This window comes from Lobosporangium transversale, assembly GCF_002105155.1.
Source record: "Lobosporangium transversale strain NRRL 3116 chromosome Unknown BCR41scaffold_70, whole genome shotgun sequence".
Taxonomy (NCBI): domain Eukaryota; kingdom Fungi; phylum Mortierellomycota; class Mortierellomycetes; order Mortierellales; family Mortierellaceae; genus Lobosporangium; species Lobosporangium transversale.
The window spans coordinates 82,039-95,561 of record NW_019029048.1 but is presented as its reverse complement, the minus strand read 5'-3'; the positions used below and the strand labels follow the sequence as shown (position 1 = coordinate 95,561).

The window sequence follows — 13,523 nt, the reverse complement described above, 5'->3', positions numbered from 1 at the left end:
ATCAGAGATATAAACTTTGCAAATAAAGATTAAAAGTCACTTGAATGAGAAATAAATAAATAAAAAAACGTGGGTGTAAGTGAGCTAGAACCAAAATAAAATTAAAAACCAACAAACAAACAGAAACAAAGCTCCTTTTGCCAATACTTTAATCGGCACTTTGCCTCTTTCTCTCTTTCTTTCTCTCTCCCCACCTTCGTCTTCATTTTCACTCATTTTTTCTTTACTACGTCTTTGATTCTTTATCTTCTTGCTCCCCCCTTCTTACCTCTTTCCCTTTTCTCCTTTCTTATCCCCTTTCCTTTCCTTCCCTTTCCTTCCCCTTTCCTTCCCCTTTCCCTCCCGCCCCCGCCAAATGAGCTTGCTCGACCATTTCTCGCTCGATCACCGCTCTCTCCTCCCTGTCGCTATCGCGGCTACCTCGGCCACTTGGGCTCTCTCCCATACCTCGTCTTCAGTCTCAGCTTCAACCCCATTTTACTCTCTCAACACCACTCCTCTTATCTTGGCTATCGCACTCTGTTCACTCGCTTTCGCCTATATTTATCGCTGTCACCTCTTTCACATTCCCACTAGTTCCCTACCTCCAATAAGACTGAGTTACAAAGATACGCTTAACAGCACCAACAGCAGCAGCAATAACAGCAACAGCGGCAGCAGTAGTAGTAGTTGCAATAGTGCCAGCAGCAGCGACTGCCACAATCTTACACCGATTACAGCCCTTCCGCAGTTCATCTCGCTTGGAGGATTAGGAAAAGTGATATCAGGATCACTATCATCGCCTGTGAAACCATTACCAGGAGCAGTAACTGATGGATCGTTTTTGACTGCCAATCCATCTCAAGAACCGTCTGTGTCCTCTTCTCCTACATCTTCTCTAGAACATAATGAGTCTCAACAGCATAGGAACCAGCAGGTTGACGCATTAGGGATGCAACCAAGGATAGATTCATCCTTGAAGAATAACGACAATGACAACAGTTGGAAGCAACAAAGTATTTCTGCTGCCCAAAATGTTCAATTGGGCTCTTTTGAGGCCATCCCAAAGGAAACACTCGAGACGATCAGGACCCTTCCGGACTATCGGATATGGGACCATATTATCGTCGGAGGTTAGTCCAAAAAAAAAAAAAAAAGAAAAGAAAAGAAAAAGAGTAGCAGAGCATGTGCGTGGCAACACAGAGGTTGTTATTTAACATGGCTTTGTTGATGGATGATGGCAATCACGAGTAAAATTACGCATCCCACGGAGCAAAGAACAAAAAAAGTAACGTTTGACTAATCCATTTTTTCTTTGTTTGCTTTTCGTTTTTGGTGCATGGATCAGACGGATACGATGTAAGAAAAAGAAACAAAAAAAAAAGCATGTGTTTTGTTTTTTTTGCAATCAGAAATGCCAACAATGATTCGTCTGCTCCAAACCATGTGCTACAAAAAGGGGTCTCCCGAAATAAAAAAGAAAAACCTTTAATTTATCCAATTATCCAAAATGGTTCTTTTTTTTTTCTTATAACTTCTAGACATTCCAGCATGCATACCAGTTTGCGCTCCATTACCCCACGAGAACAGTCTTGGTCCTTCTTTCAGATAACATCCGACCTACTTTCAGGACAAGGATCATGCAATGGATGCATAAAATTTTGGTGCGTCACTATTTTTTTTTTTTTTTTTTTTTTCAAAGCCCACCGCCGTGGCCATATCCTTTTTTTTTACGCTTGGGCAGATTATAATAGGTCATGCATTGCAATACATATTTGGACTATAGGTCCATTCATTTACGTATGCTTCCATCCGTCTTTTTTTATCATGATTATACCCTTCCTCAAAGAGAAAAACAAGCAACTAAAGGACCTTTTCCTTTGGACCAATAGACTGCGCAGATGCAACAACTATGGTCTCGAGAAGCTTTAAAGGCAGTTCCCGCATCGCTACGTGGCCTGAGTACATCTTCCTCGCTTCCTGTTGGTTCCACTCTTCCACGCAGGCCCATTGACTTCACGTTGGACAAGGTAGGCATAGGAGTGGCTCTTCTTATCTATCAACAAATATGAACAGCGACAACAACGACAGAAAAAAATTCTTATCAATTCATTTGAAAAACGTTTGTTTCATCCATGCATTTTAAAAAAACAAACCATAACCATGACATTAGGCGCGTCCTCTAGATCTTTCATTACTTCCCCCTAATCTTTGCATCGGATCTAAAATATGTGCAGCCAAGCTCTTGATTGATAAACCATTCAATACTCAGAGTATCGCTGCTTCAGTAACAAATTCGTGTACGAACACTCCACCGTCAGCACCACCACGACCTGGACCTTTCAAGCGATTCAGCAGTACTGCAGGAAGCAACCTGACCATTAATACCATGCCATTGATGCCGCCACGGATCGTCGGCCTAGAAGTTGTCGCCAGTGGGGGACCACAAGGTATTTTCATTCCTTATCTTTCATATCCTGCTCCTTACGTTCATAAACAGTAGAAAGAAAAAGAAAAAAATGTGATCTCATGCTGTGTTCATTAACATTTCTTTGCCCCCTTATCTTTCGGTTCATTACAATCTCCCTTTTTTTTGTGTTCAGATAAACGATGCAGAGTGCTTTGTAATGATAGTGTTGTGTTTGCTAGTGATAAGCATCCCTTGCTTAGTTCAGCAAATGCCATGATATTTACCATAAACACTACACCTCCCACATCTCGAGATACAGGAGTTACAGGACACAGTGCATTACTCCTAGATACAGAAAGTCGCTTGCAATGGCCTAGCATGATATTTTCAATCACTATGCAGCATCGCCGACAACAACAGGACCCAAAATTAATATTGATTCATTCCTCCTCGTCCAGTATCCAATATCGGATCCTAAAGGCCGCATTATGTTTTTTAGAACGAATTTCAGGAGTTAGGGCAGCATATTCGACACAACATTCATTTCCGGAAAAAGGCGTTAATCTTCAGCCGGTTCTATTGCACTGCTCCGATAGAGTAATCCAGAATGGGAGAGTCAATATCAGAGAACAGGGAGATGTCAACAGCGATGAAGTGCTCAGACTGCAAATTTCGGCATCGACTATCTCTCTTGAGCCATCTGCACCCATTCAAATTGAAGTCAAAGTTGTAACCCAACCAATGCAACAGGACGCATTTGGAAACACAGAGATGATTCGGAAGGGTGAATCTGTTTTGATGGAAGGACTTGGTTTGGCTCGACAGATGGCAAAGACAGCTGGCTGGACTTGTTTAGCAGAGGATGACAGTCAAATGGTGGAATGGGTACGAGATCAAATGGATATTCAGTGGTCTACGGAGACAGCATCTTCCTTCTCCTCATCTAACGCATTTATACTTCGACCGCTCTCCATTTCTCTGAATGGACTTAATACATTTGTGCGATCACGGACAGCCTCCAGTGCCAGTAGCACTAGAACCAGACCTTCTAGTCTCTCGCCTTATGCATCGCGAACGCAGTCGTACAAAATTAAGCGTCGCGAAGAGCTTGGGCCTGGCATGGGTGACAAACGCGACTCGACCTTGGAGCGTTTGCAGAAAGTTTCAGCCAACCTGCAGACAACAACGCAGGGAAAGGAAAAGTTAGATGAAACCCATTTGAAAGCACCCAAGGCGACCATTGCAGCAACTAAAGGTTCGCTATCAACTTCTTCATCTCCACCCCAGAGACCTGGACTCAAGACATCCTTTGGAGGGTTCTCATCACTCAATGATACACGCATGCAAACATTGGCCCTTGCGGAACAAACAGAGGATCATCTAGGCATGGCACTCTCGAGTGGTGCTACTAATAGTCCCAAAAAACGCTCCTCCGCGGATCAAAACAGCGACAGTGGCAATGGACCTTTTAGCGAAAGTGTGGCCCCCTTGGATCTACTGGGAGCTGAGAACCAAAAACCTGTATCACCTACGCCACACAAGTGGTCTCGGTTCAGCATCAAGAGCTACCAGCTGGAAAGGAGCAATTATGGGCTGAGTAATGAATGGGCGATCGGAAGCGAGGGTCTAGATATGAGTTTGAGCAGTGTTCCTTCAGTTAGCACGGCTGTAGGCGCGATTTTGAGCTCCTCACCCACATCGACATTAATATCGGCATCCAGCTCTGGTGAGTTGATTTCAAGTCTACCTTTGTCTTCAGAGGGTGGGTTTTTAGGAACTGTTTCACCCCAAACTCCAACGCCAGACAATCTCCCGATGACAGATCTCCTCAAAAACATGGATGTATCATCACCACCATCAATATCACCTTCACCTAGTCGCCCAAAACTATTTGACCGCAACACCAACTATAATAAACAATCCGGTAGCGCTGATGATAAAGGGATTGATGATCAATTGTCATCTGGCAAGCTTGGCAGCAGCAGTCTGATTGATAGCAATAGCCGCAAGGGTGGAACTTTCACGAGTCGTTGTGGGGGTGGAGGCGTTACCAGCTTTGGTAAAGGTGGGAGTCATCACCCTTCACCTTTGACGACACCTGTAGAGCTAGTTCATGATTTCTTGGGTGAGAGTTTCACATCATCTACATCCATCTCCAAGCCAGCTCTGTTCTCACGCCCACTTTCTAGGAATGATCTGGCACTTACAATGGAGCGAGTCCAATCCGCCCCCACGGTCCCTAAATCGTCATCGTCACTATCGTCGTCGTCCACTACAAAGACTGTGAATTTTGCAGACATTGAGCAACAAGAACAACAAAAGGATGATAGGCTGTTGAGGGCACATTCTGACCCCATCGTCAGAACTACGACTCTATGTTTAGACGACTCGCTATCATTAGAATCTGATAAAACTCATTCTCCATTGTATTCAATGCAGTCTTCCTTCTCGAAATCCAAAGCGCATACGCGGCGGTCATGGGGACAAGGCATCGGGGGGTATGATATCCAGGGACTTCAAGGACTATCCTGAACCCAAAAAAACATATCCCTTTTCTTTTGCAAAATAAATACGAGACATGTGCATTAGAGTTCAATTTAATTATACCTTGATCTCTCACTCGTTTTCATCTGTTAAAGAAACCTGTACTTTATGCTCTGAAGCAAGACTATCTACAAATTGATAAGATGAGCCAGCAAAAAAAAAAAAAAAAAAAAAAAAAAAAGCTTTTGTTGTGGCTGCTGCTCATGATACTCTCCTAATAATCATGATTTATGTCCGGTGGGGTCTAACAAGGCGAGTGGTGACATCTGGTGGTTGCTCAACAAAGCTCTTGTTATGGAGTCCCTTCTTCTTGTTCATCTCAAGTTCTCGGGATTCAAAGACCTTGTTAGGATCCATCACGGCACCCAGCGCACGCCTCAAACCACGATCCATGTATCCGAGTCCGACCTGATAACTGGCATTCATCCATCCGAATCCCTCTCGTGGAATGAATTTAAAATCAAGACCCACATTTCCATATTCGACTTGCACTCGATGTGTCATATTGACAATGTCAAACTTTTCAGGAACTACTCCATTGAAGTCAACGAATGACTTTGTGATACTACAAGGACATGTACAATATTTATAAAACAAAAAGAAAATTAGTACGATTCGACCACATAGAAAAACACTTCAATGTCAATTTCAATTAGAAAGTTAATTGTGTGCAACATACGTGAACAACCATCGGTAGCAGGTTCGTTTTGCTTCTTCCAAAAAGCCATAACGCTCGAATCCAATCCAGGATATAATTTGGTGAGGTGCCCAGCCGAATGGGAAGTCCCACTGCCGATTGGGCCTTGAAAGAGTGATTATGCCGCGGGATCTTTCTGTACCTGATACCAATCCTCCAGTCACCTCAAACAATGGTAATGCCGATGTCCTACATTCATGCATTAAACATAAAAGAGAAAAAAAAAGAAAAAAAATGAGAGCAAGAACAAAGAATAAAAAGAATGAAGAGACTTTAAGCCTTTGCCATAATACTTACATCATTTTTTCTGCCTTTTCTCGATCTGCACATCCCGCCCACATTGTGTAAAAAGTCGTCACGCTTTCGTATGTACACATTTTCTCCAGACGGGTGTCGTAATCAAAGTACAAGCCTTTGTCTTCGTTCCAACAGCAATGATCCAGTTTCTTTTGACGAATACGAGCGCGTTCAAACCATTCTGCAGATGTATGCATCACAATTGTTGGACGCTCATGGCTGATGCCATCCTTATCCTGATTCCTGGCACTCAAAGTCTCGTAGCTTTCAAAGAATGGGGTCTCAAACGAGTCACCAAAGATGGAATGGATCGTTTCACCAATGTCCATTTCATACTTGTACAAAAGCGCATTCAAGTCCACGGTCGCCAGATCTGCACAGCAGTTATCCAACCTGTACGAGGTATCGTGCCCAGACTCACGGACAGCGCGATCATGCTTGAAATATGTGTCCAATTCGGGCTCAATGACAGTACCTTCGTTGTAGTGTTTGCAGTATTCCTCAATCGTCATATTCATGGCGTCTGCATAAGGCTTGATGACATGATCAAAGTGTGAAGCCTCTGTTTCAGGAGGCATTCCAACGCCTTCACTATAGAAACGAGACAGGCCAGAAACAGGGTCGAAGCGAGGCTCAGACATCCACACTGTGAAATATTCCTTAATCGCTGCTGTCAATGTAAGCGCGAGCCACTGCTTGTTCTCGGCTTCAAGGACGGGCGGTAGTCTGTCATAGACCTTGAGCATCATATCGGTTAAGAACGGTGGCTGGGTTCGGGTGAGGTAATAGCTTCGATTTGCATTCAAAATTTTGCCATAGTGTTGAATCTCGTACACAAAGTTATCTACCATCCCCTTTGCCAGCTCTAGACGACCGTCCACCAAAAGACCCAAGGACTCGAAATACGAGTCCCATCCATACATTTCATTGAAACGGCCACCTGGAACGACAAAGGGAACACCTTTCAACGTTTCGTGCCCCTCTTCATCTACATGCTTAGTCATGGCCAGCGCGAGGATACCAGGCTTATCATTAATCGACTGCACGTATTTTGGGGTAATATCCTTAGGCAATTGCTCGACCTCAAGGTTCAGGTTGGGTTTAGTAACCTTGACATTCTCATAGTACGCCAAGATTTCATCTTCACCGTGAGGAATATAGATCCGGGGAGCTGTGTTTTTGGATCGATTCTTTGGGTCATTCGAGATCATTTCGAGACCTTCTGCATCAATGCGTCGAGTCAGACCATCCCAAAAATGATGACGGATCATACGGGAGAGCCGATCGACGGGATTTTCATTCAGACGCGCCTCATCCAAAACCACGTACTTTCGGCCATAATCCTGAGCCAATGAAAGCTCCTGTAATAGATTACTGAGCATATAGGTGCCACGGACATCATACTTATTGAAGCCTGCAGAATCTGCAGTACCCAATGTAATGACCTTAGGTCCCATATCATTGACTGTGATCTGAAAATCACCATCGGTATCTTCCTGCTCCAGGATCAGTCGCTGTGTCTCTTCTACATCGATAAGAAACCGCCTGGGCTTGATGGCTTTATCATCTGTTGAAGTAATTGTTTCAAATAGTATACAATGTTTGATAAAATACAAGGTGGATAAATGGATCAGCTTTTGTATGACGTTAATCTGTCTCAGGATACCATCGTCTTCCTTTTTTAAACTCATGGTGAGCACACAGATCAGAGTTTCCGAAAGAAAGGAAAAAAAAAATTAAAATAAACCTTACCATGGGACCCTCTTCTCTGACGTCGATACTTTGTATTAGAGCCGCTCGATGTATTGGCATTTTCGGTTGTCTGACTAGTGGACTTGTTAGACTAAAGGAGGAGAAATGCAATCCGGTGAGACAAATTATTTGATTAGATCGGTTATAGTGCATTTTCAGTTTCCATGCACTTGTATTGCGACGTTGTGAGGAAGGAAGGAAAAAAAAACGTAGCAGCTTGTTCACCCTCATCTACTATTCCATTCTTCTCTGCCTTCATAGCAAGGCAAGCTCCCTTCGTCCTTGAAAATTAAATCTGATAGAAGTAAATCAGGAATGAAACCACATGCTCAATCTTTTTTATTTTAAAAGTTAGAAGGATGTTGTGCATAAAGTCGGAGAAATAGTGGATGATCTTACGCTGCCAAGGGTCCTGTTGCGTGAGACGTAGTTTGCGTTAGCGTAGTATTCGTTCGCAGGGACGACTGTAGTGGAGGGAGGGATTGGTAGGTGTTGAGTATCAGTCATCTTTGCTGTCATGTATAAGATAGGAGAATGAAATAAGGAGGATGAGAGGTTTGAAATATGTGCGTGTGAAATGCTGCAGTGCACAAGAAGGGCTCTCAGATAAAAGTAAAAAAAAAAATGGTCTGTGTGTGAATGCGTCTCAAAACACACAATTGTAATGATGATTCACAAGTTGAATTAGAATGTGAAGAATGAGAGGAGAGGGAAGGAGGAAGAAAAGAAGAAAGGAAGAAAGGAAGAAAGACGAGAAAGGAATAGATGAGGAAGAAGAACAAGAACCCAAGAGAAAGGAAGTAAAAGAGGAAAAAACAAAATATTTAAATCCCATCAGAACGCCTTTTTGTATTGTTTACGGGTCTTTTTAAATGATTCATCCAACACTTCACTCCCAGCGTCGATCAATGCTTGTGAAAAGGAGGAAGGACCACTGTCATGAAACCAATGTTCATCATTGGTTCTTTTTGTACTTTCTTGCTTCTTGCCATGCTTCAATCTCATGTCCCCTCACCCTTTTTTTTCCTTTTTTTCTTGACATCCAACTTGTTTAGCTTACTCTGAATCTTGCCCTTGACCATTCTGACTGGTTCTCTGACTCTCCACCAATTGTTTCATCTCAAAATACGATGGTTGTTCAAGCCATATGTATAGCCCGTTTCATTTGGTCATGATACCTTATATTTTTTGAATACTTTCGAGTGTATTGGCAGCCAATTGGCTCGCTTGTTGCGAGTATTGTTGCAAGTCCGTCACGTAGTGAAATGCCACCAGAACAATTCAATCATCGTTTTTAGATTAAAAATATAAGGTATCATGACCAAATGAAATTGGCGATATGCCCATTACTGGTTTCCTCGCGTGCTGGGCTGGATAACGATGTGACACACACATCCCTCTCCTTACCTTTCCTTGATGTAACTTGTGGCTTTTCTTTTTTTTTTTTATCTTTCTATCCTAAGTGGGAACCTTTTTCTCTCTTTCTTTGTGATGACAGTGGTCTTGCAGGGCCTCCATGAAGTCATCATGCGATCAAGATCAAAGAAAAATTTAAGGGTACTAACCTAATTTATAACCTTGACGCGCATTGTCATCAAGATAAAGACCAAAAAACTCGCCTACAACAAAACTCGGGCAACCGTACAAAAAAAATCTACTCTCTTATAAATCTTTGGAATATGTGGTATTAGGGTAGTCTATTGTATATATATTACATTGGCTAATTTCTAGAACTCCATTTACTCATGTAGTCCTCCATAGCTGAGCGCCCAGAACCATGCGACAAGCAAAGCTGTGCCAACCACGTCAATCAACGATGTTCTAAAAAGTAGCAAATTGAATAGCAATTATTCTAAGATTAGTAAGGACAAGAATAAACAATAAATATAAAGCATTATTGGTTTAGTATTTGTGACCACTTACATAATAGGCAGAGCATAGTTATCTGGATCATAGCCCCACTTCCAAAAACCAAGAGTGATCCATTTGGCCATCGCCAACGAAATAACAACAAGGCAGAGCGCTACAAGTGAATATCCAGCCACGGCTGCCAGACCCCATTCGATATGTCCCAATCCCATGATCCCGACGATCGCCAAGAACACAGCCTCGATGGGGATATGAACAAGGAAAAGCGTTCGTTCGGTCTTCCGATAGTTCTCTTTGATATTGATGTGGAGCGAAGTACTAATACGACTTGCATAGATCGACCCAATGTTACCCGTCAATCCGTTCAAGACTGGTGAGATCAGCGCCAGTCCTGGATAATCGGTGATATAACGCTCCAATGTCAATCCTGCAGTCCCTGCAATTACCATTGCTGCGAACACTGGCACCCATCCTTCTTTGGCTACCTCTGACACATACTTATTTCGGCGCACATACACTATCCATGCAGGAATCAGACCCAGTAAAACGACCAGCATAACTACTGGGACCGGAGTGTCTATACATAAAAATAAGGTAAAGTAAAATAAGTTTCTATGCTCATTCCATCCAATCCGTTCCGTGAACTTTTTTTTTTTTGTTGATACAAAGGACCGTCGTCTTACTGATAAATATTTGTAAAAACACAGAACAGGCTGCTAAAATCACCAAAGTGACCAAATCTCCAAAGGACGAGGCTAGTGGACAGGCAATGTTGTCTGGATTGATGTTGTATCGTCGGCAAATCAGGACTAATCCGCACATGAACCCTCCAAGGACAAAGCTACTCATTGCGGCGCATAGCATACTGGCCGTGATCGTGATGGCAACCTCGTTTGGGTTATTAGTAATTGGATGGAGCATTAATCCCAATCCAAAGGAAAACAGACCTGCAACGGATCCTACAGCCAATGATTGCACCTGCAATAATGCTAAATTTCCTTTAATGAACGCATTCCGTGATTGAGCCGTGTCAAGGAGTCCCATGTTGGCCTATTAATGCATTAATATGTCACCGTATCATCTTTATGTGTCAGTTTTGAAAAGGAAGATAGTGATCTACAAGTTTTAAATGGCGTTATTAAATCAAGTTGACCCTTACAGCAGTTGAAAGCCGACTAGCGAGATTCATCTCCAGGTTCCCTTTGAGATTGAGTAGGATAGGGATCAGGATAATCAGTTCTGAGATGTCAACGAAAACTTGCCAGTGCTAGAACAGCAAAAAAAAAAAAAAAAAAAAAAAAAAAAATGGAGAAATAATTCTTTGTCAGGATACACTCTATAATTCCCGTAAAGATAAGAGTAATGCGATTAAACAGATGTGTTGACTGTCAAGCATTTAACTCTCTTATATACCTGAATTACGTCCAGCAGCCATCCTGCGAAGATGAGCCCAACGACAGCAAAGACTAGAGTTGTTAACGCCTGTAATTATAATCATTAAGAGATTATAACGTTAGCGTGCATTCGACTACAGATGTTAGATACCAATGTATACATTTTTTTTTTCTCAGAGCTGACAAAATTTGTGAGCTGGTTTTTGTTATAGAGACTGGCTTTGTCAGCTGTAAAGATCAGCAAAACCGGATGTCAACTACAGTACGATAGGATTCCCATTCTTCTGGCAGATATAAGTTTTGTTAACAGGCTTTTTTGTTTTTTGTTGATGTGCTTTGTTGTTGTTGTCATTGGTGCTATGACTGATGCTGAGGATAGTGGTGGTCTATCTCTACCTCTATCTACTGTAATAACTATAATGCACACTCTCCCAACCAATCCATGTGTTCCTTGCATCCACCTGCCAAAGGAATGCTGTAGAATTTAAGAGGAGCGATGATTCAACGTGCTTACAAACAGCAGCTCCGCCATTTGGCAAAACACTACCCCTTGTCGTATAAATAGATCAACACCATCCAGTAAAAATGAATCGTCTGTTGGGTGGAAGATACGAATAAAACACATTTTGAATGTTGAAAAAAATATGTTCTTCTTACCTGCATCAACAACCCATCATCCTGGCCATATTCCTTTTGATGATATCCAATTCTTCCTTCCTCACCATGTTCATATGATGAGAGCCGAGTAGGTTCAGAGTATTCTAAATTCTCTGTTGTATACTTTGGTGGTGGTGATGAAGGCTCATCGTCATAACTTGTCCCTGTGCCAACTGTTAATATTGTGGGTGTATTTATTGCTGTGAGTGTTATTGTTGTTGCCGAGTCGCTTGCTAGGACGACCGCGGGAGAATTATGAAACGGGGATAATTGGGATGTTAAGGAGCGAACGGCACTGCTGCGTCTTGTTGCTTTGGGCGATGCAGATACAGAAGCTACCCTACTAGTGATTTGTTGCTGAATTATCAAGGGTTCATTGTCAGCTCTATCCTCGCCTTCCTCAAAAGCAGGTGGGAAATGCTGGTGCTGTTGGTGCTGTTGATGCTGCAACTGATCCGAGATAGAGTAAATGGACCGATTACTACTCTGACTCTGCGACCGATGCCGGAAATGTCCTCTTCGCTGTTGCTGATGCTGTTGCTGTTGATGAGGAGATTGATATGGCTTTATATTAGAGCTTTGACTGTCGGGATGGTCACTGTTTTGGGCAAGATCTTGTGAGTTCAAAGGACTATATATCGCTTGAGAAAACGTGGAAGTAAAGAGTTTCGACATGATTTCAACAGGCGGTGTGTAATTAAGGATGGTTGGAAAGATTGAAAATACACCCACGACACCATGCAATTAGGATAGAATTGAATTCTCCTCAGTGCTGCGTGCAAGGATAAAAAATGGAGTAGGATGGTGGTGGTAGTTGTAGTGACTCTTCTACTTGTCCGTTGATGGTGGTTGGTGCTAAAAAAAGGACACTAAAATGACCAAAAAGAGTAAAAATGTCTTGGATGTAACGCGTCCCAAGCAAGCGGATCAAGATAGAGACTATTATAAAAAGTGCAAGCAATATGAACGATTACAGGGTGAATTGATAATAGCAGGTGTTTTCTAAGGTGCGAGATCTTGGAAGTGGGAATTGAAGTAGATGTAGAAAAAAGGAAAAAGAACGGAAGAAGAAAAAAAGTCAAGATTAGAAAAAAGTTGCTCAGATAAAGAAAAAGTTGAAGAGTGAATAAGCTGAAAAAAAAAACTAAAAAAAGGTCTGTCCACTAACCATTGCCCATTTTCTCAACAAGCCTGCAATTTGTATGACAAAAAAAAACCGAATGGGATTGCAAGATGAACAAATGAAGATGAGGGATTTAAAACTCATGATTCCTCTCACTTAATATCAATACCTTTTATTTGATGTGCAACAGATGCCATGTGTTGAATGGCTTGTGTTACTGAACCTGTTTTCAGCATAGTCTCATTTTCATTAATACAATGCAGCTCTAGGGGAGAAGTGGCACAAATGGAACAAATCAAACAGCCTCTTTGGTTTGCTTGTAGCGAGCACTTTCATCATTCACATTTCTGGATTGAAAAAAGTGAGCCATCTGAGCCATTCTGCTGTATCAACCTTTTTTTTTGCCCTTTATCGTATATTTGCAAGCTCATTCTGTGGGATTTTTTTTTTTTTTTTTTTTTTTTGAGAGCAGAAATTTAATCGAAGCGCGATCCAACCCAATAAAACGAAACGGCCGTATTCTTTGGTGTTTAAAATGTTAATCCTCCGCTAACAAAGTTTTCTCTTTGATCGCATTAGGAGATTGATTACTCTCAATCGTGGATCTGCAAAAATCAATCCCGACACAGAAAATAGAAGCGGGAGAGAGGAAATGGGCAGCTGCATGGATGCATTTGTCCTCCCGTGCCCCTAAGAAACAAACAAAGGATCTACAAACTGAACTCTTTTTTTAACAGTGCATATCGAGCACTAGCCTTTTTTTTTTTTTTTTTCCACCTCACATTCATCCAATTGATTTTC

At 42.1% G+C, this 13,523-nt stretch overlaps 4 protein-coding genes across 4 annotated transcripts; 1 reads left to right on the top strand and 3 right to left on the bottom strand.

The window, feature by feature from the left end:
• The first annotated feature begins 232 nt into the window (after positions 1-232).
• Positions 233-4,963, top strand: BCR41DRAFT_364248 (hypothetical protein). The gene is made up of 6 exons (XM_022026015.1): positions 233-1,112; positions 1,328-1,338; positions 1,521-1,643; positions 1,872-2,009; positions 2,153-2,429; positions 2,583-4,963. Exons 1-6 carry the CDS (start codon positions 356-358, stop codon positions 4,919-4,921), a joined length of 3,645 nt encoding a protein of 1,214 aa, XP_021875776.1. The 5' UTR covers positions 233-355; the 3' UTR covers positions 4,922-4,963.
• A 149-nt stretch (positions 4,964-5,112) lies between these two features.
• BCR41DRAFT_382446 (trehalase-domain-containing protein) lies at positions 5,113-7,618 on the bottom strand (the record flags this gene model as incomplete). Its single annotated transcript, XM_022027360.1, has 4 exons — positions 5,113-5,498; positions 5,613-5,819; positions 5,928-7,494; positions 7,525-7,618. 4 exons carry the CDS (start codon positions 7,616-7,618, stop codon positions 5,162-5,164), a joined length of 2,205 nt encoding a protein of 734 aa, XP_021875775.1. The 3' UTR covers positions 5,113-5,161.
• Positions 7,619-9,262: 1,644 nt separating this feature from the next.
• BCR41DRAFT_364243 (hypothetical protein) lies at positions 9,263-12,724 on the bottom strand. The gene is made up of 6 exons (XM_022026014.1): positions 11,600-12,724; positions 10,962-11,030; positions 10,708-10,815; positions 10,232-10,598; positions 9,603-10,125; positions 9,263-9,500 (listed from the first exon to the last, which is right to left on the bottom strand). Exons 1-6 carry the CDS (start codon positions 12,272-12,274, stop codon positions 9,419-9,421), a joined length of 1,824 nt encoding a protein of 607 aa, XP_021875774.1. The 5' UTR covers positions 12,275-12,724; the 3' UTR covers positions 9,263-9,418.
• Positions 12,372-12,961, bottom strand: BCR41DRAFT_225883 (hypothetical protein). Its single transcript, XM_022020039.1, has 2 exons — positions 12,768-12,961; positions 12,372-12,615 (listed from the first exon to the last, which is right to left on the bottom strand). Exons 1-2 carry the CDS (start codon positions 12,864-12,866, stop codon positions 12,469-12,471), a joined length of 246 nt encoding a protein of 81 aa, XP_021875773.1. The 5' UTR covers positions 12,867-12,961; the 3' UTR covers positions 12,372-12,468.
• Positions 12,962-13,523: the final 562 nt, after the last annotated feature.